Raw genomic sequence first — 27,415 nt, 5'->3', positions numbered from 1 at the left:
TCCACTATAGTGGGAAATAAAATTTGTACACACAGCAATAATGCAGGAGCTGGAGTAGAACTTGCTCTTTAGCCATTTATTTCTAAAAGAAGTACAAATAGTAAAGGGAAAAAATACATATTTCGACACTTACCCCAGTTTTCGCTCCCGCTTGCAACGCGTGGTCCAATAAAATTTAAGCAAAATGGTTCCGTTTGGCGAAAAGTTACGATTTTATACTTCAAAATATAACGGAGCAAGCGGACAGCGAAGCAAAGCGAGATGAAAACAAGGTTGCACATAAATTACATGTATTCACATTAAACAAATTTCATATCTTGACATAGAACATACTAGGCAATAACATCGATTCATCATAAACGCTAAAACACTGAACTAATCATCCACACCAGGTTAGGAAATAAAGTCAATTTACCTTATTTCAGTTGATCTTATTGCCTGTTACCGTGTCTCACATGTGGTCCCATACTAATTTTGGTTAGATCCGATCACTGGATCATGAAAAAATTAACGGTTTTCCTAAATTTTTAAATGAGAATTGAAGTCGGTTGTGTTTTTTGCTTAAAAATTACTTTTAAAATTATTTAATTGTAATTGCATTACTTGCTAAAGAAATTGCTTTCGTTCTTCGCCTTTAGCCAAAATTCGATTATAATTTTGTATCAACGCTATACCTCGTTCAGCAATATATTAACATATTTAATACTTTTAATCGTCTCTATGACAGCCAGCTTCAGGAATTCAGAATTTAATTTTTTAGAGAATATGCCTAGAAAAACCTTTATCCCTTTTTTATAACTTTTCTTAACTGTTAAAAAATTATAAAATTTTGAATGAAAACAATTTTTTTTACATGTTATTTACACACAAAACTTCAAATGCCGACCGACAACTTTTAAAATTGAAATATAAATGTTTCCAAATGGGAGAATTTCCTTCTAAGTAAATAGGTCATTTTAAGGCCATAAATTCGTCAGGTTAGTTATTTTGGATCACCATAATATATATATAGAAGAATTGCTCGCTTAAAGTAATAAGAATAAGTGGCAAATTTGCCGGAAAACACGCCCCAAAAAAGTCTGGATCCGTCGATGGGCATGTGTTATTTTTGATTATGTACTTGGATGTTAAATAACACATTTTCTAAAAAATTTTAAGCATATTTGCGCTCCAATGCAACGAACGTACCTGTTTTAAGTCATCTTACAAATGCTTTTATCAAGATAAAAAATCCCCACAAAAAATATTGCCACTGATAAAACTTATACATATCTGGCAAAAAAAAATTACATATGGTAGGCAATAATTTTCCCTGTGAAGACGCGTCATTAGCTAGTCTTTCAGTGTTGCAAAAGGCCGTTCGCACCAGGCGATTGATTTTGCGTTCAACATTTGCATTCAACTCACGCAGGGTTGCACGAAAAAAAATTGAATGGCTAAAAATATCAAAATATTCGCCATAAAAATGCGTTTGCATTGTTCAACTTTGCATTCTACTTTTGGTTGAACGGCCTATCAACTAATCGCTTTCAACAAAGTTGGTCGCCAGCCAAAATTTAGCCATTCAACTTCTTTTCGTGCAACCCTGCGAGAGTTGAACGCAAAATCGCCTCGTGCAAACACCTTTTGAAGGGTATTACTTTGTTCGAGCCTCCAATTACCATCGCGAATTACCCCTTTTCCACGCGCACATTCTGAGTTCGATTTGACAGTTCTCTATCTCTGTGTTTTTTTTTTCTTCGCTACAAAATTTATGCAAAATGTAAGTAATTGCTTTTCGTACTTATAAAAAGTGCCAGTTTTGATTTGTGAACTGGTTTCGATAAATGTCCGAAAAATTTAGAGACGGCAACGATTTGTTCGTAATTCGCATGGTAATTGGATCTCAAAATTTAGTTTTCGAATTATGTAATTCCAAGGGTTATTGGAGTGCAAATTACGAATGAGAGACCAAACTACGTAATTGGCGTGCAGTGGGAAAGCCGTATTAAATATTATTGATTAAAATGGGGTTTCCACGATTCGTAATTCGCTCTATAAGTCATTCGCTAAGTAATTCGTGAATTACCCTGTTTCCACTTCACACATTAGTAATTCGTATAGCAGCTCTACTTCTTGTTCTTCGCTATTTATTATAATTTTTGTGTACTGCAAATATCGATGATGGAGCAAAAATTCAAGTTGTCATCAAAGATTTTAATTTATATGAGGAATATTTTATTAATTAATTTTCAAGCAACTAGAAAAAGGGCCAGCAAATGAGACCAGAAACGGTGAAAACTTCGATATATTTCCGATAAATATTAGATAAGGCACCAATTCCTTAGTCATTCGCATGGTTATTCGATCTGAATTACCTACAAATGAGCTAATTCGCTCTCAAAATTTTGTATGGCGTATTACGTAATTCGAAGGATAATTGGATGGCGAATTACGAATGGGAGAGCGAATTACGAAGCGTGGAATCGTCGTGTAAGGTGAAAGGGCGTTTGTACTGTTCAACTTTCACAGGCGGTTAGTTGAATCATTTAACTGAGTTTTGAACAATGTAAACTCCTTTTAAATACAATGATTATGCACGATTATGAAATAATAATATTCTGAACGAAATTTTTGGCAAATTTCATCACCGCTATAAAACTTGAAAAGGAGGACAAGGGGACATTTTTGCTCAAAAGGAGGACAGAGAAAAACAATGGCGCGTATTCATAGTCCAGCCACTAAGTCGAAATTAATTAAGTTGCAACTTAAATTTAAGTACCAACTTAAAATTCACTTCTATTCATAGTGGCATTGCAGACTTCTACTAAGTAGTTTTAACTTAGGTTTACGATATTGCAAAACGAGTGTGAAAATGGGCGACTATGAATAGCTTTAGTTGTAACTTAGGATAGTTTCGACTTAGTTGTGAACTAAATATGACTATGAATATGCGCCAATATTTTTGAGGAGGACAAATCGCGTTTGAGTAGTCCTCAAAGAAGGACGGTTGGTCAGCTTATTTTTAGGATCTTCTTTATTTTTTTAATTTTCGCCTCATGGAATTGTTTGTGGGTTATTGTTAATATTTTGTTATGAGAAAATGTAGGCTTGCAATACCAGTCCAGAAGAAGGCGATTGTCGCTTCTTTGTATACGCGTCTCTAGAAAAGGGATGCCTGAGTTTTCTTCCATTTCCATGGTGAATTGAAGTTTGTTATGGTATTTGTTCGTCAATGAACTACTATTTATTACCTTTGAATTAATAACACAATACCATTATATCCTTCTATTTTATCATTTTCGTTTATTTAAGACTAATGATAAAATAACTTTTTATAAATATTTGAGATTATTGGTTGTTGGATCACACTGGTCCACAGCCAAGAAAGACAAGCACGCCATTTATATTTCTTTAATATATTTTGGATGCTGATTTGGGATACGGGTAAAAAATTATTATGGTTCAATATTTCGTATTTAAATTGTGTATTCAACACTCGGACCAACAAAATTTTGTATTTTAATATTCTGTATTGCAAAATTAAAAATGGAAAAATCCGAAAACCATACAGAATTTCGTAAAGCAAAATTTTAGCAATACACTTCTTTTCTTTATCCATAGGTTTTCCGATTTTCCAAATACAGAATTCCGTAAAGCAAATATATGTATATATATGTATATATATAATATTCACCAAAATTGTTGGTCAGTGCACGATGAATCAATAAGTAACCCTTTCCGAGAACACACGCTTGGTACCATCGGCTAAAAGTTATCGTTTGGAAACGAAACTCAGGGGTGTATAAACTTATCAATGATTTTAAAGACGAATTAGTTTATGCGAAAGCTCAGCTTATGACGATTCGAAATGGTCAAAAAATACCGCAGAAGATAAAAGCTGTAAAAGTATATAGAAAACTTAAAATAATGAAAAAAGGACTAGACTTAAGTCATATCGGTTTTCTAAAAAGATTTGTTAAATATTTAAATGTATATTAATTTCTTTTGCCCATTGCTTTATTTAAGAACAAAGTGAGATTGCTTTAAGTTCAGTACTTAATATGTTAATCGTAAAAATATATTTTTTAAACAGGCTTTCTAAGTATGAACCAAATCGGACCATTAATATTGGTTACCAAATATCCCCATCCTGCGTCACCTAGCGGACCACTTCATATTGCATTGTCATGGGGTTACGAGCTAAGTTTAAAGTTTCAAGTCTCTGCTCATCTGGAAGTTGGTGAAATATTGATTGCGAAATTTCAGGACATACATACAAGTGATGTGGCCCAATTAAATTTGAATTCAGAATTTTACTTTCCAGAATTTTAATTCTACATCATTTGGTTCTTACAGAATTTTTACCCGAAATAATTTTAATTGTAATGAATCTTTCCGCTCCCTTCGGATGCACCATTCGTATCATCAGATTGGATCTTGTATACGAATTACTGCACATTTTGCAAGATTTCCCGTTGATAAAATGCGAGAAAAAATCGCCAATGAATATGAAAGCTGTATTTTACGAAAGGGTAAAAATTATACAAAAGGTTTCGGGGTGGCAATCATTTTTTATTGTTTCTGACTTGACTAGGGCTTTAAGATTTGATCAAATCTCTTTTTTATCTTCTTTGCTGGGAGCCTATTCGTGATGTCACAGTCCGTTGCGATACAAAATACAAACACGATGGAAGAAAAGTCCCTCCCTAGCGAATGGGAAAGTCCTTAGATCTGGTAAAAATAAAACAACTTTAATCACAAGGAGTGAGAAGTGTGCATATTTTGAAAGAAAACTAGACATTAGTCTACCACCACGTATCTTATGGCGCAACGGTAATATCATTATGGTGCGCAGTAAGGAGGAATTACGGTGCACCTAATCTCCTGAAACCATCTATCATGCTTTTCTTGAGTCCTGTATGTCTAATGTAGTTGATCCCACTACCCAATTATGGGAATATGGTGTGGGAAGATATATGCTTGGAAAAAACTCCAATGCTGAGGAGGAAGATGGACTTCCAAAAAAATTCGAAAACATTTTTTTACCGTTTATCAGTAGAATTCTTACACACATAAATCACGGCGTTACAACCTCCTTCACTTAGAGAAAAAGCTTCTGTGTAAATAATAACAATAACACTGTACAGCACTTGGCTGGGTATTGAACTAAACCAACTATTTTTAAGAGAGTGAGTCATAATTAAAAAAGTAGCCTCCGAAATCGAGATATGGGCCTTCGAAGTTAGAATTCGGACTTTTGCTAGAAAAATATTTTTAATTATTGTATGTAAGCAACTTAAAAGTAAAAATATGGGCGTTATCCGCCTGTTATTATTTAAACGGTATATAACTTTTTTGTGCAAACATACTTACAAATATCAGATCTTGAAAAATTAAAAACCTTATATTTGAAAAAAATTTGAACTGATTTTTAAGTGCTATATGGGACCTGTAATATAAGTTTGCAAAAAAAAGTTGAACATATACCTTTCAACTAAGGCCATAAGGCAGACTACGTCTATATTTTTACTTTTTTAGTTATTTACATACAATACTTAAAAATAATTTTTTACTTAAGTTCCTATTTTGAAATTCGAAGGCCCATATCTCAATTACGGTGGCTAACTTCGAAAAACGGAGAAATTACTTTTTTACTTATTACTCAGTCTTTTGAAAAAACTGGTTTGGTACAGAAAAAAAGTTTATTTTGCCATATAGCGTAATAACTACATTGGCGCTTACACAATAACTTGGTGTTTGGCCGAGCTTCTTCTTTTGATTTGTGGCGTGCACTTTGATGTTGTTACACAACCTACAGTTTCACGCGGACTCTTAAATGTGGTTTTATTTGTTTGATAAGTATCAAGGAGCTCGCCACAAATCGGAGGAGAAGCTCGGCCCAACACTAACACATTGTTAGCGTCAATTTATTTTCGATATTAGAAAAAACTTGTTTGGGTTTTATCATGAACCAAAAATACAATATCACGCGGGCAGGAGAGTAGCCCGTTAGAATCGCATTTAGGAAAGAAGTTTAACGATTTTGACATTAGCCGTTTGTTTACATTTCTGCGTTGTTTAAAATTGGTGGTGGCTTTTTACTGCAATTTACTTATTTTTCGCCTGTGACAACGTGTGTACACATAAGATAAAGAATAATTTAACACAACGGCATGATTTATAGCAAAATTTGCATAATAAAAATGATTATTAATGCGTTCAACAATTTCGCGGGTTTCTCCGTTCTCTTCGTTGTTTACTTCTTACAACAAAGACGGCGTCGAGATTTCGGCAGCTAGAAAATAACTTTTTTCTTTCTTTCCTCCCCGCGTGATCTTGTGTCTTTCGTTCGGGGGTGGGTGAAATAACACAAACGGCAATAACGCAAAATTTGCTTTAATTCACTTTTAAATGGGAAATAATACCAAAATCTGAGTTTTGCTTTATTTCCAACAAAGGTTGGAAATAAAACAAATTTTGCCTTATTTCCCATTGCTTATTTATACTATTTGTAAAAAAAAAAACAGTTTACTAACAGAAGGAAAAAGAACTTTGTTTTTTCTCGAAAATGTCAAATATTTTACATTTCTTCTCACAAAAAGTCTAAATTGTTAAAATCTATTTGCATGTGAAACATTTTCCATACAAAACCAGCGATTAAATAGCAGCTTTTGGAAAGCTCGCCCAACTCAGCAGCACAACCGCTGATTACTGGGCCTGGCACAGGATGGATCAATGCTTCGAGAAGCGAACCAATTTACTAAGAAAGAAAGTTGCAACAATTTTAATTTTTTCAATTTAAATTTTTTACCTTTTTCGTATTTCGCATGGCACGCTTTGATGTAGAAGAAAAAAATCAGAACAGTTTTTGGCACCTTCGATACCAGAAGTTGCAACAAAATACAGGCAAATGTTGTTTTTGCTCTAAACCTTTAGGCCTTGAATTAAACAAAAATGTGATATAATTCATATGAAGAAAGTAATATTTACAAAATATTTTTACTTATGAAAAGTCTAACAAAATATAGGAAAAGCATCTTCTTTAAAAACTGCTCCGCATATTGGACATAGCGCATTTGTATGAATTTTTTCTGCATGCTTTTTAATATGTTAAAACCATTGCTGGAAAACCTTAAAATGTTTGCATGGAATCATGTCGCAATAAACAGATGAAGTAATAAAACGGCTTTCTCGCTTTATTTTCTGACATTCGGCTGCCTTAGAGTCACATTTTATAGGCAAATTTTCAAATAAAGCAGTGGCACCTGGTAAATTCCACTATGGGTGGGATGCATGCAATAACACCATACACAATAATTCCCATTACTTGGACATTAAAAAGCAGTTTCAGAAGTGAACTAGTGTTATTTTATCATTTTTCCTTTTTCTAAACGGTTATAATGCCACCAGTACATAATTGCGAAAGGAGGGGAGGGGCGGGGGACGCGAGCGCGACGCGGGGTGGCTCGCGAACGCGGACCGCCGCGACGCCGGGCACTTTCAAAATTGTATACTTACAAATCCGTCCATTTAACTTGTTCATGTACTACTTTTTGTCAAATGTAACTGGGTGCACTATTTTGCTTTATTACCCAAATTGTTAAGTATAAAAGTTGGTCTTATTGCTCAACAAGAAATGAAATAAAGCAAATTTGTGTTATTTCACATTCGATTGGGAAATAACACAAATTTGCGTTATTGCCGTTTGTGTTATTTCACCCCCCCCTTTCGTTCATGGGGTTTTATTTTTTGATGTTTGACCCAGTGGAATTATAGCGCGCAATGCTAACCAATATACCACAGCGGCCGCAGCACAGTGGTCGGAGAAGCCATGTTTTACGCGAGTAATTAAAAGGGCTGTTACTAGCCATAAAATTTATAGTTTAACAGTTGACAGCTGCAGATTAAAACTTTGAGAATCGACATCCCTAAAATAAACTAGTAATTTTTCTAAAAATAAGCAAATATTTTTTAAGATGATGCTGAGAAGGGTTTAAGACACGCTTGTCACGAATTTACGTCAAATTAAAACCTTAAGAGTTTACAACTGTCGAAGGGGCTGTCAGTTTCTCTAGAAATAAGGAAAATTTCCCACGAATTAAACGTACTATGTTTTAAGGCTCACTGATTTCGAGTTCTTTATCACATTCAAACTTTTTCGGTTGACAACTGTCAAATCAACTGTAATTTTCAGTTGAGTAACACAATATATTTGTTTAGCAAAATTTGATTTATGATATACCCCTCGTATATCTAAAATGAATTTATGATCAAATAATAACAGTAAATGTATTTATAAATTGGGGATAGTGGGACCATCTGCTATATGTTCAGTCCAAACAATTTAATCTAGGCCTTTATATTATACGAAATTCGTCATTTGTTTTCAAATAAAGTTATTCAAGTTTAAATTTTTGGAAATTTCGGACGCCATATTGGATTCGTTATTGGATTTTTGAAAATTTACTTCAACTTGGTTAAGAAACATTATATAAATGATATGATGCTAAATATAGAATAAATTACATTAATTTTTAATATTTTAATATACTTTATGTTATTTGGAACAACAGCTAGAGTTTGTCTAGTGAAATAAAAATGGCTGGCACTCTTTTTGGCGCAAGTATGCGCAGTTTTTCTTTTCGTTTATCCTTAAAGGGACCTTTGTATTAGTTTTCGGTAATGGAATGAAGATCCTACTTGGCCGTTCTCATTAGTTATACCTTTTATAGAAAATATTTCTTGAAAAATAAGCCGTGTTATTATGGTGTTGATAATTTGGCAATCAAGTTTTATTATATAATATTTCATATGAAATCATCATTTTCCATGTTTAAAAAGTAACACCAAACCACTGTAGTAATTGAAAGTTTCCATAAAAAAATTGTTAAAAAAGCTATTAACGTAAACTGTTAGAACGAGCCACGATCGAATTCGTTGAACTAATTAATTAATTAAACGGATTTAACGACTTGCTCAGCAGATATTATTGAAAACACTAATCATTTTTGAGTTCGTTGGACGTTTCTGAATAAGTATATCTTTAATTTATCACAGTTTTAATAATGCCTTTTTCGCGTAACACATGACTTCTCCGACCACTGTGTGCCCCTTCTGTGTTACCTGTTGCTAAAATGAGCTCTGCATGTTGTCCAAATGATCTGAGTCCTACTAGTACTTTGTCTGCTCTTTCCAAAGGTTTCTCTGCATGTTCAAACGCACAATCTCCTATCTCTACTCCAGAGGCGGGCATTTTTTGATTTTCCAAACACATGTAATTGGGCTTCAAAATGCTGCTTGCTGCGACGCCGACACATGTATACTATACTATCATCGTCTTCGTGCGTCTTACGAGAATTGACGATTGACTGATGCTTCGCTGGTATTTCGGCTAAGCAAATCAAATCAGTTGCTGTTGAGAGTGTTCGGACGTTAAAATTTTTTTTGATGGTAAATAAGCATGAAAAATTGTGGTACATTCCAAAACAAGATGGTTAGGTTAGGTTAGGTTAGGTTAGGTAAGGTGGCAGCCCCGTGTAACCGGAGCTCACTTAGACAATGTAAGATTGTCCTTTGTGATACCACAATTTGGAAAGGCCCCCTAAACTTTATCGTTACAACGCTCCGAGCCGATTATGTATTTACTAATACGGCTGACTCAATGCTCCAGATCTCCTCGGGGCTGTTTAGAAAGTGTGAGCCAAAGTACTTCAACCTTAGCCTCGCAAACGCTGGGCACCTAAGAAGGTAGTGTTGAGGTGATTCTACCTCGTCATCTTCCAGGCAACAGCGACAAAAAGGGTCCGGCAGAATGTTTAGCCTAACTGCGTGGATGCCGATAGGACAGTGACCCGTTAAAACCCCCACCAGAAGTTATAGCTGTGGCTTTGTGAGTGTGAGGAGTGCCCTCGATCGCCCCCGGTCCACCTTCGGCCAAAAGGACCTTGCGATCGCACATGTCATGGTAATCGCCCAGCGTTCGCTGAGCTGACATAAGGCCCATTTATCCAAGAGCGAACCGCAAGCGATCAATGGCACCCCAGCCGCTCTTTATTCGGTAGTAACGTTTCACGGGTTCCTTCCCTCGCCAGCTCGTCAGCCACGCAGTTCCCCCCAATGTCGCTGTGTCCCGGAACCCAAATAAGCCTAATGCGGAAGTATTCCGACGCGGCTGAGAGAGAGAGAAGACATTCTTTAACCAGGTTAGAGCGCACCTCTAACGAACTCAAAGCCCTGATAGCCGCCTGGCTATCAGAATATACGCTCACTTACGCTCGGTTATAACGCTCCTTAGAAGTGAATCCACCGCCTCCTTGATAGCAGCTACTTCCGCCTGGAATACACTGGAGAAGTCCGGGAGCCTGAAGTTAGTGCTGATGGGAAGCTCTCGACAGAAGACCCCTCCACCAACCCTGCCATCCAGTTTCGATCCATCCGCAAAGAAGTTCACCGCACCCCTCCTCCAGAAGTCCCGCCCGGCCCACTCATCCCTTGAGGGAAAGTGGACAGAGAATAAGCTCCTAGGAGCCGTAACGGTGGTGCAGTAATCCGTACGATCGGGGATGAAGTCGAAACCTCCTAGAACTCCAGAGTGTCCAGTCCCTAAGTTGATCAACCAATCGGTTTCCCTGAGTCTAATAGCCGCTCGCGCCGCGACAACTCTGCCTGCAACGTCGACAGGCGCTACGTTTAGCATTGCGTTCAGTGCTAATGTGGGGGCGGTTCGCAGTGCCCCACTAATACCAATTAAAGCAGCCCGTTGTACGCGCTCCAGCTGCCTAGCTAGTGTAGCCTTTTCCAGTGAGTTCCACCAGACAAGATGGTAGATTCAAATAAATAAATTTATAAATATGTTATATGCACTTGTGGTCCGCTGCTTAAGTTAAGTGACATTTTGACCAGTTTTGGCTATTTATATTTTTTGTTTATTTAATGTTTATCTTATTTTTGCTGATGGTGCTAGGCATTTTCTTCAATATAAAAGAAATTGCCAATCATTAAAAATCAACGCGATTTCTTAGCGCTTGAAATTTGCACTTTGAGCCACTAAATTTTAATGGGTTATAAAACTGCATACCTAAAACTTTTCTATAAATTCTAAATAAAAAGCAAAAGCGACAGAATAAGATGCTTTTTTTTAAAAATGATCTATCATTTGCTATGCTTTGATTACCCCTGTTGATTCTCACCACCCACCACTAGAATTGTCCTTGATAAATTCACGCAACTCATGTTGCTTTACCAGTAAAAAATCAAGAGCCGAGCGTTACTCATTTAAAACAGCAGATTATAGTAAACTTAGGTTAGAGATATCGAAGATAACTTGGCCCCAGTATGATGGAAATGCTGAAGATAGTGCCTTACATTTTAGCAATTCCTTACGCCATATTTTCAGTAAAATCATTCCTCTTGTTAAGGTAGCTAACGTAACGTCTAACGCTCAGTGGTTTACTGGCGAATTAAAACGCTTAAAAAATCAAAAATCCAAAGCATTTAAGCTTTTTAAAAAATCTGGCTTGTCTTCTCACTACTCCGCGTACTCCATTCTTAGGCATAAATACAATGTATTGAACAAAAAGTGTTACAATAATTATATTAACAGGGTTCGACTCAATATAGTTTCTAATCCCAAATAGTTTCACGCCGTTGTGAACACAAAGCGTAAGACTAACGGTTATCCCTCAACATTGAAGTTAAATGACTTAGTCTCGAGTGACGAAAATATTATTGCCGATATGTTTGCTGGTTTCTTCGAGTCAAACTACTCTGCCAGTTCTACATCTTCCCAACTAAATTCGAATCTATCTAGCTACCCAATCTTTCTGCCATCATTTGATTGTATCCGAATTCCATCGATATCTGCTGCGGACGTCCTCATTCATTTCATATACAGCTGGCCCAGACGGTATACCCACAAGTGTTCTTAAAAGTTGTGCAGAGTATTTGTATAAGCCTCTGACAAATATTTTTAATGCTTCCCTAAAACAGGGTGTCTTCCCATCTTCCTGGAAGGATTCGTTTATCTTGCCACTTTATAAAAATGGAAGTAGGACTAACATCGTAAACTATAGAGGAATTTCGAAGCTTTGTGCTACTCCTAAAGTTTTTGAGGCAATCGTTACGGAAGAACTATCTCACTCTATCACTTCTGCTATTGATCTATCGCAACACGGTTTTTGCAAAGGTAAATCAACTGTATCCAATCTTCTTGAATTCACTACTTATGTGTCTAGTGGGTTTAAAAACAATCTTCGAACGGACGTTATTTACACTGATTTCAGCAAGGCATTTGATAAAGTATCTCATTCAACCCTTATATATAAACTTGATCGAATTGGTTTCCCTCCTATTCTTCTCAGCTGGCTTTCTTCTTACTTAGTGGATAAGAAACAAAGAGTAATTTTTAAAAATTGTACCTCCCGGCCAATACATGTCACGTCCGGCGTACCTCAGGACAGCCATCTTGGTCCTGTCTTGTTTATTTTATTTATAAATGACCTTCATAAGGTGTTGAATTACTCGAAATGCTTAATGTACGCTGATGATGTTAAGCTCTTTAAGTACATTAGTACTGCAGAAGATAGGGAGCATTTGCAAGCTGACCTAACCTGCATTTTCGAGTGGTGTGAAGCAAATTCCATGTCACTCAATTTGAAAAAGTGTAAATTCATGACCTTCTCTAGAAAATCGTTCTACCCAAATTCGTATATGATATCTGACCACAGTGTTGAGCAAGTGACCAATTTCATTGACCTAGGTGTAACTATGGATCCGAAACTAGAATTCAAGTCTCACATAAACTCCTGCGTGATTAGGGCTAGAGGATTGTTGGCTTTTCTTAAGCGCTGGGCCAAGGAGTTCAACGATCCTTATGTCAGTAAAGTTCGGTTTACCTCTCTAATTAGCCCGATTTTGGAGTATGCATCTATAGTATGGAATCCTAGTTATCAAATTCATAGTGACAGGCTCGAATCAGTGCAGAAACAGTTCCTGTTATTTGCCCTCAAAAATTTATGTTGGGACTCGTCTAAAAATCTCCCACCCTACAAGGATCGCCTGAAGCTTATAGATTTGCCGACGCTTCAGAGTCGTAAAGAGATGCTTGGTGTTCTTTTTTTAATTAAATTAATGAACGGGATGGTCAGTAGTCCCTTTTTAATGAGTGAGATAAATTTTTGTATTCCTACAAGACCCACGGGACATTTTAAATCTATTTTGTTGAGTATTTGTAAATCAAACTTTGAAATGCATGATGCTTTTCGGTGTTTATGCCAAGATTTTAACAAGCATTATGATTGCTTCGATACATGTGAATCGCTATTGTAATAAAGAAAACTTTGCTCAACAAGTTAACTAAATAAACTAATATCTGTAACCGGGAACTAAAAAATTACACAATATCTATGACTGCTTAGTACAATTCTAACGGCTTCGTATATTTCCGCGACCGCGTAGGACAATACGAGAAGGGATCGGAAACTCGGCCTTTCCGACCTCGCCCAACAGTTCGTCTATAGCGCGGAGCGGGAACTAGGACTTTCCGCCTGCCACACTTACAAAGTAATGACTACGGGAACATGGATCGGAAGTTCGGCCTTTCCGACCATGATCAACGGCCTGTAAACAGCGCGGAGCGGAAACTAGCACTTTCCGCCCGCCGCACACAAAAGTAGACTGGAGACAAGGCCTCGCCAGCTACCCAAATTGCTATTGTATACCATTATTATCTTTACAAGTTAATATTATAATTATTTCACTCTGTAGTGTATCATACATACTTAAATATCTAAATCTTTTTATCTCAATTGTCTGTAAGAAAACATGTAGACTAAATAAATTATTTTATGATAGAGAATCATTTTCTAATAAACATTGGTAATTTTCGTGTTGATGTATATTACTTTCACCAACAATAAACTTAATAAAGAACGCAGCCTTTAATTCTAAAAGATTCAGTGCTCGATTACCATCTTTCACCTTTTCAAAATGACTATGACACAGTTTGTGATGTCTTTTTAAACAAGACATAACATTTCGACTCATAACGCGATAGCAAATCACGCATTGCGCACACCAATCCATGTTTTCTATGCAAAAAAATGTATTTCCCATTCCTCCCGAAACATTTTAAGTGTTATTATTCGAATAGTTGCGCAGTGAAGTCTCAGCAGCAACTGATTTGATTTGCTTTGCCGAAGTGCTAGCAAAGCATCAGTCAATCGTCAATTATCGTAAGACGCACGAAGACGATCATATCATACATGTGTCGACGTCGCAGCAAGCAATGTTGTTTTTTGTTGCAGAAAATGCCCATTCATTAATGCCCAAAGGAACAAATTAAAAAAAAATAAGTTTCAAGATCCGAAAGTTTTTTAGCTTACGGGGGTAGAAGTACTACAAATGTAATTTAGCAAAAAAAAGTGTTATCTATTCCACAAATGTGGTAGCGTCCGAGCACTGACTGTTGAGCAAAACTTCGCTCCTTCGCACACAAGCGCATGTGTGTGATAGTGTGAGTGCCCACCTCTGCTCTACTCCAATCAGGGTTTCGTATGAACTGCAATACTGCCGTATTGAAAATGCTTGAACATTTGGGTACCTTCCAATAAAAACCAACTGGCCCAGATTTATTTACTTGACTTTTCTAAACGTGTTGACTCGGTTAAATCTTGCTCTGTTATGTAGCACGATACAAAGCTATTTTGGATTCCCAAGAAGTTAACCCAAATTGTCCCAGATTAATTTTTTTTAGATTTTTTTTGGTTTCACCTATATACAGGGTAAAAGTAGCGTTAAAGTAAAGGAAAAAAGATGACTAAAACTTTGGGAGTAGTATAGTTTTTCCTTTATCGGCCGTTGTCATATGGCAACACGGGGCATATTCCAGATGGATTGTTAGAGGAGAGTATGTGGTTAAAATATGAAATAATAGAAATATTGTGTATAAGTTTTAATACATTTATTGATAATATATATGCATATTCTACGTGCAAAGCGGATGAAGAAGTTAATGAAAAGTAGCAAAACATTTCAAACATAAACCCACATCACATTTGGGAGTAGTCTTTGAGAGTAAGCTGCTGTGGATGCGCAATGTTGACGAAAGAAAGAAGAAGGCCAGTAACGCCCTTTATGCATGTAAAAGAATTCTGGGAGTCACTTGGGGTTTGTCACCTGCTCTGATGCATTGGTGCTACACAGCAATAGTCAGCACAATACTGCTCTATGGCGCTTTAGTGTGCTGGAATGCCACACAAAAGTCCTTATGTCTCGGGCCAATGGAGAAGGTGCAGCGTCTAGCGGTACTGTGCATCGCGGGAGCGCTGAGGTCCACTTCGACGGCTGCTCTTTAAAAACCCTGCTGCGAAATCCGCACGTAGATTGACAGTGATAGGGAATTAAATTTCAGAACCTTTGGGCACCACTTAATTGGGGCGGGAAGCACAAGCAGCATAGGCTTCATGGCACCTAGCTTTAAGTGGAAACGAACTTTTTGCACAACGATTGAGGAAGAGGGATGGAAATGAAACCTAGCCATAGATCCCTAAACATTTTCACGGACGGCTCTAAAATGGTTACGGGAGTGGGTGCCGGGATTTACTGCCGGGAACTGAACGTCAGGAGGACAATAAGGCTGCCTGACCATTGCAGCATATTTCAAGCAGAGGTTTTAACAATGAGGATAACTACAGAGCTAGCCCTCACCGAAACGACAATCAATTCAAACTTAAACATATTCCAGGCGGCAATCAAGGCAGTTTCCTGATATAATATTTCATCCATAAACGGCCCTCGCAGCCAGGAAGCCATTGACAAGCTAGACGCTGATAAAAGGCTACATACATATCTATGGGTTGCCCGGTCACAAGGGAATCTAGGATAATGAAGTAGCAGATGAGAATGCATAAAACGCCACCAGTGTTCCCTGGAACAGACAAACTACATTTGTATACCACTTCAACACTTGTTCAATGAAATATGCAAAACTGCAAAAATACATACAAACGATTTTTGTTTACACCGTCTCATACATGATGGTATTTTGCGTTGCCATACGGCAACACGGGATCAATTTGGGCTAGCGAACATATCAAAATTTGGTAAAAAGAGGAACAGTTCACATTACGCCCCGTGTAACCGTATGGCAACGGACTTAAAAAACACTTAAATTATATAGCATGCACGATTGTTTTGTATTCTTACTTGTAACCAATAAAGTCACTAATGTTTTAACTAATATTTGGCACTATCATGTTTTGTAAATAAAAAAACGCTTTCTATAAATTAATGCTTACTTCTTCATATATGGCATTTTGATGGTTTTTTGTCACTTCTAATTTTGTTTGAAGAACACACTTGCATTACACTCGATAGACAGCAAGGATCTGACGGAAGTGTGCGTTTCGAAAGATACACCTTTTAGGAATTAGTTAACGTACTTATAAGCATTTTGAAGTAAGCGACTTTTGTTTTACACCCTGTTAAACTTGATGTATTTTGCGTTGCCATATGGCAACACGGGGTCAATTTGGGTTAACATAATGGGAGACCATTTAAATCTTCATTCCGATAATTCGTTGGTTTTTCCAAAAAAAACAAGGACTTCGTATTTATGCTACCCTTTTTGATCGATAGTAAGCCAACTAATGGTCGAAAACCTAGGATTACATATATTCTGACCGACAACGAAAACACTTTGAAAACGAGTTTTGGGATTGTGGGCTGAAGCCTGTTCGCAGCGGCTCTTGATGTTTGAAAACATGTTTTCGATGTCGGTCAGAAAATGATATATGATACCTTTAGATGTTTAATGCTATCTGCACCATATAATCCACTGAACATGATCCAAAGGATTGCCATATAGCTGATTCTTCGAAAAAAATACGTACTCTGTTTACAGCAAGCTGGATAGTAAATGCCTTTATGGAATTACTTGTATAATTTTGTCATATAACTATAAAATAACCTTGTGTCTTTTATGTAGTAATAAATCTTCAAAAAATTTAAAATGAGTTGAATTGAAATTGATTCTCGCACAAATAATAAGACCCGGCTTAGTATACTTTTGCTGACGCCTATTTAATAAAAATCGCATTCTTAAGGGCATTTGTGGTCAAACTTTTAAATTTTCATCATATCATTACAGTGGCCAACAAACTTTGCGGCAGAGCCTTTGAGTCGATTTAAAATATGGCGCTTCGACTATTCAATTGGCTCTAGTTTTCAGGTTATTTGGGATTAAAAGTGTCAAAAACGCATTTCATCCATTTTTAGAACTTTTTAAGTAGAATAATAACGCGGTATTATCTTTTTTGAACAGCATAAAAAGAAAGCTATAAGGTCACCGTTTTTCCTAACAGATGGTACCTCTCAAGAATATTTACGGCAGTAAACTTTCGTAAACATCTTCAGTTTGATGCACATATTTCAATATTCAATTTATCGTATCAATTAGATGAAATTAAAATTTTCAAACTGGTGTCAACCTTCAACCGAAATATTTTCGGCTGAAGGCCTTCCTAAACATTTTCTTTTGACAGCCATATTGCAATATTTACTTTATTTTCTCAATTTACTTAAACTGCAACTTTCAAACAGGTGGTAACTCTCTTTTTTTTCCTTCTATATTTTTAGCAAGACCTCTAGCAAAACATCGGTGAAAATTGCATTCAATTCCATGTATTAGATTTTGAGTGATGCGCGCAGAAACATAAAGAGAGACGGATAGACAGACAGACAAAAATTCTAAAAATTGTTGATTTGGCATCTATTGTTCTAGTAAAGACCCCATATTAATTTTTCTGTAAAATCTATAATGAACAGACATATAGATAAAAAAAATTGGTTTTGCAATTATTAGGCACAAAACAAATTCTTTCCCGTTTTATTACATGTGGCGAATGAAACCTGAAATATCCTGTCCTAGTTTTTTATCTAATCCATACAATTTTTTTAAGTTGTAAAAGGAGAAATAAATTTTTCAAATGAGTACACCTAATTCTGTTTTTATACGATAGATACATAAAAACATGAAGTACATAAAAAAAGAGATTAGTTCCATATCCTGTTAAGTTAGTTAAACTAAATTATTCAAACAAAAAAATTATTATGGGAGTCTTTATAAAAGCCAAATTAAATGTTTATGTGCATTAATGAGCAATTTACTTTATAAAAACAAAAGGCAGCAGCAGTTCAGGAACAGAAAACTCGTACAAGTAAACAATATAAATTCCATAAACAAAAGTTACATAATCCAATTCTTAAAGTAAATTAAAAATTAAAAGTCATCAGAAATGTATAAACAAATAATTTGTTTGGCGAAGCGAATGAAAAAAATAGTCGCAATATTTTTGACAGATACATATGACGAAGCAGACGGCGAATGCGCCAGTGATGATACTTAACATTTATTTTCGAATTTTGGAGAATGCATGTTCGCTTCGCTGCTAATAATGCAAAACGGATACATTCATGCGAAGAGTTATTCGCTTCGCAACCCAAAATATTCTTCCTTATGATATCAATCAAAAGCTTTTTTTAATCGTGCTAAGTAGAATGACCGTGTTAAATCAAAACCGCGTAAAAAAATACCGTATGATCAAAAGGTACAAAATTTCAAGATACTTACATTTCTCAAATTATCTACCTTGTTTATACCGACACAAAAAGTGCTTTGACTCAGTTCGCAGTGATTCAAAACACATGCATAAACCAAATTTGAATATGCTTTGAAACTTAAAAGTGTTTTTACTCTAATTTGTGGTCAATTCGGTATTTTATTTTTCAGATCGTTTAGAAAACACGTATAAACGAATCGTCCATTTAACGCGAAGTAAAAATCGGTTGGTTTTCTTCATACAGCCTGTTTTAAATTTTAATTATTTTATTTTAATAATTTTGAAAAACTGTTTGTTTCCAATTCGGTGAACCGCACAAATTAATTATTTAACAAATATATAATAAAAACAGCAAATTTTGTTTACTTTTGAATACACCGAGTCTGATATATAGACACGGTTATATACGCTTTAAAGAAATATGTGTAGAGTCAAATAATTTTTTGTTAATGCGGTTCCTACGTAGGTATACACACGGTAATTCACAAGTTTTCGACATATGTCGCAAGTAAATGGAACTTTTGGAAACTAGAACTACTAGGTCATTTCATCTATTTACCTAAAAAGCCCGTTGCGATTGGGGCTGAAAAGCGTCCTCGCTTTCAAAATTTGGTTCAATAGGATCACATTCTGGACCTTTAGAATGATCATCCGCAGTATTGCTCAAAATATCTAAAATTTGTTTTGGTTTGGAACCCGGCATTTCACTGTTCACAATGTAGCACAATATTTACACTGTTCTTTTTTAAAAGCTTGAAGAATATGGAAAAAAGTTGTTTATATTTGCACAATGTATTTATGGAAACGACGCCATAACGGTGCCATATGTGCGAAACGGCACCATAACGGTGCCATATGTTTGTTGTAAAGACTGCCGATTTTCGCATTTTCGCTCGAATGCACACAGTTTCGCATCAAAGAGTGAAACTAAAAAAACTTTTTTTTTTCACAGACATTATCAATTCCACCAAATGTGCCTATATTTTATTTTTTTTAATAAATTCGAGTGCTTACATACAGTTGTCAACAAAATAATACGAGTGCAATATTTCGACCAGTTTCGGGTATTTGTCTTTTGTTTATTTAATGTTTTTTTTTTTTATAAAAGTCTAGCAAACACCGTACAAATTTACATTTCAAACTTTATACAAAAATTATGCGAATTTTCACCATAACTTAAAATTTTTTACTCAAAATCTTTCAAAAAATTTGGTATGCAGTTTGGTAGCTCATTTAATTCTAACTAAGGTTTCAGGTTGGTTAAAAATCCCGTGGACTTCTGAGAATTTGTTTGGTTGAAGGTTTTTCACGTTTTTTCCATGAGTCAGAATTTCTGAAACGGGCCACTTCAATTATGTGATATTTTATTTCCAATCAGGAATGGTGTTTTTTCATAGCTACTGACAATGCAAACAAAGGTCTAACTTTGATTTTACAAAAAAAAAAAAAATTCTTTTATATCGATAAGTGTTTTTTTGCGTCCTTTTTACTTGAAAATTCAATTACAGACGATCTAATTGACTGATTTTGACAATTTAACCGTAATGTTCATTGTTATTAAAAACCCTTCAAGGGCATAGGTATTATTTATTTAAAATAATTTTTAAGGGTACATGTTTATAAAATTTTTGGTAAAAATACAAAAATAATAATCTTTTCCACCACTTTTTCATATTGAAAAAAATATGCAAAATTTTACTCTCTTAAATATTCTGTTGAGAAAAAAAATGGATCGCAACGTGGAAAACCGTTATTTTTACTTGAAAGCAGTCTTGCAATGCTTTGTTTTCTGAATATTATAGATATTTGTTCAATAAATGAATTGAATAACTATAATTTTAACCGACTTCACAAAAAGGAGAAGGTTATCAATTCATCTGAATATTTTTTTTTGGTTTTTTTTTTGTATGTTACCGCATAACTTTGGACCACGTTAATCGATTTCTATAATTCTAATTTTAAAGGAAAGCTGTTACCTCATAGGTGTTGCCGTACTAATTTGGTTTAAATCCGATCATTGGATCATGAAGAAATCAACGATTATCTTAAATTTGTATATGAGAATTGAAGTCGTATTTGTTTTTTTGCTTCAAAATAACTTTTTTACTTAAATCTACCTCATTTTATTTTTGGCTCTGTCACATGAAAACAAATAAATTGGTGAGGGCACGCCGGTTGCAGACGCACTTGACCAAAATAAGTCCGAACGTGCTCGTTGAATTGCGCGACAGCCTTCAAGTAAAACTAAAGGTTTTCCACGTTGCGATCCAATTTTTTTCTCAACAGGATATTTTAGAGAGTAAAATTTTGCATATGTGGCTTTTTTTCTGTGTGAAAAAGTGTTGGAGAATACTATTATTTTTGTATTTTTACCAAAAATTTTATAAACATTTACCCTTAAAAGTAATTTTTAAGTAAGTAAAACCTATGCTCTTGAAGAGTTTTTAATAGCAATGAAAATTACTGTTGAATTGTCAAAATCGGTCAATTAGATCGTCTGTAATTGAATTTTTAAGTAAAAAGGACAAAAAAAAAACACTTATCGATATATAAGAAAACAAATTTTTTTTGTAAAATCAAAGTTAGACATTTGTTTGCATTGTCAATAGCTGTGAAAAAATACCATTGCTGATTGGAAATAAAATATCACATAATTGAAGTGGCCCATTTCAGAAATTCTTACTCCCATACAAAGTATGTTCGACAATTTTCTTTTATTTACATAGAGGACACTGCCAGCAAAAAAAAAATCCAAAAAAATTCCAGAATTTGTATCCTTTTTGTACAAATATTGAAATCTGAGTTTAGTTGGTGTTTTTTGTATAACCATCTACACTTTTATACAATAATATCAAACACAAACAAAAATATCAAAAACTGATCAAAATATTGCACTCCGTATAAACATATAATTGTGTAAACTTAAATTAACTGTCAAAATTTGTATGGAAACTCGTCTATACATTTCTGATACATTTTTCCAACGTATTCACTCAACAATCTTAATAACCTAAAGCCAAGGCAACTCTGTCGCAAGTGAAACGAAAAGAGAGTATGGGGTGTTCATGTAACGTAAATAGCTCTTAAATTTATAAGAATATCTGCTTGATAAAGTTTTCGCTTTAGATGAATACCACTAATATTTGCTTAATTATTAGCACGGAATTTGAAATGTAGGAAAGTACCTTTTACACATTTTAACTCATGATAGTTAAAATTTCAAATTACGTTTGGCTTTACTGCGAGAAAAATTTTAAACATCATTGAGCGGAACCTGCAAGAACGTGAATATGTAAACTAGGTCGCACGGAATGTAAAACTTGATTTTCGCGATGTAGAGGGTTGTGAAATTACCGGCATCTTGAAAAAACATGTGATCAAATTTTTTTTTAACTTAGATATGAGACCATTTTTGGGCTTAACCAAACTACGCCTACCCCCAAAACCCCTACCTGAGTTCGCCCCTGTGCAGAAGCATGGACAATGATAGCATCCGATGAGGCGGCTCTTGGAGTATTCGATAGAAAGATTTTGCGGAAGATTTACGGGTCTTTACCGCAGAAGATGGAATGATGAACTGTATGAGCTTTACAGCGTAGACATATACTACGTTTATACGCACAGAATAATCGACTTAATTGAAAGCGCATTGACACCGTACACATTTCGCTCTAGTGTTTATACTTACGGCTTTATATCGGCATCAAAGTAACCGTCTTCAAAAGCAAACAAAATAAGCTGTTTTCATTTGACATTTTATAAGTAAACATAATGGAAAGTGATAAAAGTCTAGTTTTATTCGGTATTATAAAATCGTGGCAAAGAAAAAGAACGATTATTTTTAATCAGCTTTTAAATACTGATGCGATTATTTGGAATTTGAGCGCAAAAGCTCATCTCCAATTATATTACTACGTTTATACGCATGCATAAGCCGCTTTTATTCATTTCGCCGCGATTCAAAACATATGTATAAACTGAATTTCAATTCGCTTTGAAAGAGCGAAGTGTTTTGGCTCACACTCCATTTCAAATCGGTAGTTTATTTCTCCAGACAGTTAGAAAGAGTGTATAAACACCGCTCTCACTCAAAGCGAATTGGAGATCAGCCGTTCCGTTCAAATTCCAAATCATCGCATCAGTATTTAAAAGCTGATTTATAATAATCGTTCTTTATAAACTAGATTTTTATCACTTTCCATTATGTTAACTTATAAAATGTCAAATGAAAACAGCTTATTTTGTTTGCTTTTGAAGACGGTTACTTTGATGCCGATATAAAGCCGTAAGTATAAACACTAGAGCGAAATGTGTACGGTGTTAATGCGCTTTCAATTAAGTCTATTAATCTGTGCGTATAAACGTAGTAATAGTCAAGCGAATTAAAATACAGCGGCTCCGCTGGCTTGGCCATGCCGTTCGAATGAACTCCGACGCTCCAGCTCTGAAAATATTCAAATCGGATGATAGCAGAGAAGAAGAAGAACTTCCTCCTTAGACCTAAAAAGTCCATATTTCAGATTTCATATTTTACTGTTCAAAATATTATATTCTACGTCTATATCTTTCTACATAAGGGTAAAGCTTCCTCAAGTGGGCACCGAATTTACCAACATTAATATTTTTCAATGACATTCAGGCAGCGCCGAGGTTTGTAATAGAAAAGTACACTGTGTAATTTTTGTTGCAAAATTCCGATTAGTTTTTTTTTAATCAACGATTGAAAATTTTTGCAGTGTTTTGGAAATTTTTATTGTTCTTTGCAAGTGTCCGAATAAAAAAAAAATTTGGGTGCAGATTTAAGAAACATTAAACTATACAGTGAAATTATTTGCGTCACAAAAATATATTTTTTTTGCTTTTCAATATTTTTTTTTATGAAAAATTTAACTTTTAAGCAATTAAATTTCTGCGCCTCGTGGATGAAAATTTTTAACAACAACTTATGTAATAAACATTTCTGCATTTATCTATGGAAAAATGCGTGCAATTCGATATAGTTTGGTCGGAATGAATTTTTAATTGTCAGAGTGTGGCCCGACTACCGCGGGCATGCAAAATTCGAGCATGAGAAATAAAAGTGGAACGATTGAAACGTGCGTTTCTTTCTTGCGCATGAAGTCAACATGGACTGCGCGCAATCCAGCCACGCGAGTCGGGCCCGCACGCTGGCAAATAAAAATTCATTCCGACCGAACTATTTGGAAATGCACGCATTTATTTTCATAGATAAATGCAGAAATGTTTATTTCATAAGTTGTTGTTAAAAATTTTCGTGCATGAGGCGCAGAAATTGCTTAAAAGTTCAATTTTTCATAGAAAATGATTGAAAAGCAAAAAAAAATATTTTTGTAACTCAAATAATTTCATTGTATAGTCTAATGTTTCTTAAATCCGCACCCAAAAAATTTTTTCATTCGGACACTTACTTTCAAATAAAAATAAAAATTTCCAAAGCACTGCAAAAATTTTCTATCGTTGATTAAAAAAAAACTATTTGGAATATTGCAACAAAAATTGCACAGTGTACTGTTCTACTACAAACCTCGGCGCTGCCTGAACATAGTTAAAAACTATTAATGTTGGTAAATTCGGTGCCCATTTGAGGAAGCCTTACCCATAAGCTTAAAAAATGCCAAAAATCAGTTTTTTGATACTTTAAATGCCCAAAAACTCAAAGACTAGAGCCAATTGAATAATCTGATTCCTTGGTAAAAATCAAATAAAAACCAGCGATTACTGGTTGTGCCGCATGCTGTTGTAAGAATTTTTCTGGGTTGTTATTAGGTGCAAATCTGGTCTTTAATCTTTTAAAAATGGTGTAATGGTGTTTAACGATATTTTTTCTTCAAATGGATAAATAACTCAAAACATGCTTATGCGGATGAAAAAAGGTATTCCGGAGGGTGATTCGATTTCGTCATGTCTTTTCAAAACATAGGGACGCATAGGATTTTTTCATGACATTTTTGACCAGTCTTGTCAGATTTAGAAAAAATACATGGTTGCCTCTTAAAAAGAGCTCTTCTTAAACAGTCGACAAAAGTATACCAAACTATGCTTTTCATGTGATTTCAAAGGCATATTCGTTTTCATAGGTAATAAATTCCCAGGGTGGTGGTAAATATATAAGCTTCCAGAATTTCATCAATTGCCAATTCTTCAATTTTTCTAATAATTCACAAGAAATATCTAACCAATCTGAAAAAACGAAGGGTTTATTCAGCGTGCTCAATATACCCAAGAAATATGAGTGCCGTTCTTGTCTCTTTTTAAAAATTATTTTTTGTAGACCTATGTTAGGCATTTGAATATTGACCCTATTGACTTTTCACACCGTCTGAAAAGCCTTTTGTTCGCACGTTAGTCTTTTCAGACGATAAACCCGATTTCGAGCTATGAACACATTGATTCTGGTGGTAGTAAAATACATAGAAGAGTTTTCAATGTGTTCGTATCATACCGAAGTCAAAACGGAAATTTGTAGGTCTGAAATTGCTGAAATTCTACTCCCTTCATGCTCCCGTCTATAAAAAACCGAAACACTGGTGTGTGCAGACTCACCAACTTAATAAAATTTAACCAGTATATCTGGAATTCTGACTTCTCCCTTTATCAGAAATTATAACTTGTCGCGTTTTGATAAAAAGTATATAACGGGATATGAAAGAATACACCCAGTCGAAGTCTGTAATATTTTTTCATCTCCGCTTTCCCAAAATCCTGCTTACGCCACTGCTTCGATATGTATGTTACTATGCGAAAATATAAATAATAAATGCATACATACATAGTTCATGCACGACGTACTGTACATAGAAAATGATAGGGCCAATTGTTGGCAAACAAGTTATATACAAATTTACATATATGTATGTAAACAGATAATAAGAATAAGAAAAAGCGTAAACATGTGTCGATGGCTCCTAGTAAAAGTCTGTTAGCTTTACCATCAAGGCTTTCGTTAGTTATTACCTCAATATGTTCACATACGCAAATGCCCTCCTCGCAGTAAGCACATATTTGCAATTTGCGCCCATTCGCTAGTCCCTTATAACAAAGATGCGACTCGTTGCTGAGGAGTGGTTCATACTGTTGTTGTTGATTAAACTGCAGATCCTTCAGCTGCCGTCTAACGCTGCTGCTCATACTGCCAACAGCGCTCGCGTTCTCATATCGGTGGGGTTCATTTCGTCGCATGCGATATACGCTGCACTTTCGTTCTAATGGAACGATTGACGGATCAGTAACATGATTATCATTTTCAATAGCTTCAGTCTGAGTGGTACAGGTTTCCATAAAAGTATCCGTTAGTTTTTCCTCCTGCTGTTGTAGTGGTTTGCCTACATGCCCTGGCGAGGCCATCGGCGTGGCCGGTGTCACAATAATTGCATCATGGTGGGATAAATAAATGAAAGATTGATCGGCAGATGACGTCCCAACTTTTGTAGTGGTGGTAGTTGTACCTTCGGCCGCACCACATGGTGTCGTCGGCGGCGTAGCTCCTATTTGTGAGACGAGTGGTAAGGTCGCTGTGGCGGACTTAGGAAGCTTAGATTGATGAAAGCTACTAGCACCACTGCCTGAGTGTCGATGAACTATGTTACGGGAAGTGCCTTCGTAGCAGTGATGCTGCTGATGCGCGGACTGATTTTGTGGATAGGGATGTAGTTGAATAGGATGCGCATGACTATGAGAATGGTGCATTTGAGAATGCACATATTGTACGCGCATCTGCAACACTGACTGATTATCACTTTCATCAATAGGCAGTAAAAGTTTTGATTGTGCCGTGTAACTGGCGCTTAATTTCCTTGTTTGTGTCTGTGGTGTGCGCAGATAGTTGATCGGCAGCTGGTGGAACTGACGTGACTGGGTGCGAGTTGGAGTTGATGCGCCATGTTCGCTAATCGATAACGCAGATAATTTTGGTGGATGGAGTTTTGCTTGTAATTGTTGGTTTCGTTTTTGTTGACGTTGTCGTTGACGTGCTTGACGTGACGCCAGCGATGCCCCTCCTGCTGCTGCATACATTTTATATAATTTGTGTGTTCCTCAGTCACAATTTTATTTAACTAATATTTTAAACCAGTTCATTCCATTTATTGATCGCGGGTTAAGTTATGTAACTGAGCTATGGCGTTTAAGAGAGACTCAATTAGCAATGATTAAGTTAAAAGATAAGGTCTGTTTTTGCACATATAGTACCATATGGCATGACAAAAAAGCTTAGAGGTGACCGCATTATATTTTGCGAAAAACAAAACGCTCTTCTAAACTGGCAAGTCGTAAATGCTCGCCGTAGCAACATTATAATACGCCAACACAATTGAAAATCGAAAATTAAATGTCAGCGCAAAGTTTAAGTGAAAATTTTTTTACAAGCGCTGTTAACATAAATGAAAATGTTTGTAAAGGAGGTGTCATGACTCTAACAGCACACAGCAAGCCTAACCAATATCATGGCTGCGTTTCTTTATACATTCCGGATAATCCCATTTTACAGCCGGAATAAACAGAATGCATTTGAAGTATACGTCAACGTATCATCAAGAACATTCTAAAGAATAAATAAACAAAAATGTTTATTTCAAACGTTCAGAATGAATAAAGAAATGCAGTCCATATAAAAATATCCGGTCGCTTGAAATTACTTATGCAGCCAATTACAGAAAATCAAATGGCTCAAAAGTACGGTTGCCAGACGTACTGATTTTATCAGTAAAGTACTGATTTTTCAACTCTCGTACTAATTTTATTCATGTCCTAATTTTGTAAATTGGTACTGATTTGTACTTAATTTTGAATTCTCAGCA

At 35.5% G+C, this 27,415-nt stretch overlaps 1 protein-coding gene across 1 annotated transcript; it reads right to left on the bottom strand.

Annotated features, from left to right (window-relative positions):
- Nucleotides 1-30: 30 nt before the first annotated feature.
- LOC118734988 lies at nucleotides 31-27,334 on the bottom strand. Its single transcript, XM_036464580.1, has 2 exons — nucleotides 25,575-27,334; nucleotides 31-82 (listed from the first exon to the last, which is right to left on the bottom strand). Exons 1-2 carry the CDS (start codon nucleotides 26,631-26,633, stop codon nucleotides 77-79), a joined length of 1,065 nt encoding a protein of 354 aa, XP_036320473.1. The 5' UTR covers nucleotides 26,634-27,334; the 3' UTR covers nucleotides 31-76.
- Nucleotides 27,335-27,415: the final 81 nt, after the last annotated feature.

Source organism: Rhagoletis pomonella, unplaced genomic scaffold, assembly GCF_013731165.1.
Source record: "Rhagoletis pomonella isolate Grant_MI unplaced genomic scaffold, Rhpom_1.0 Rhpom_scaffold_00003, whole genome shotgun sequence".
NCBI classification, from domain to species: Eukaryota; Metazoa; Arthropoda; class Insecta; order Diptera; family Tephritidae; genus Rhagoletis; species Rhagoletis pomonella.
This window is presented reverse-complemented; position numbering and strand designations above follow the sequence as displayed.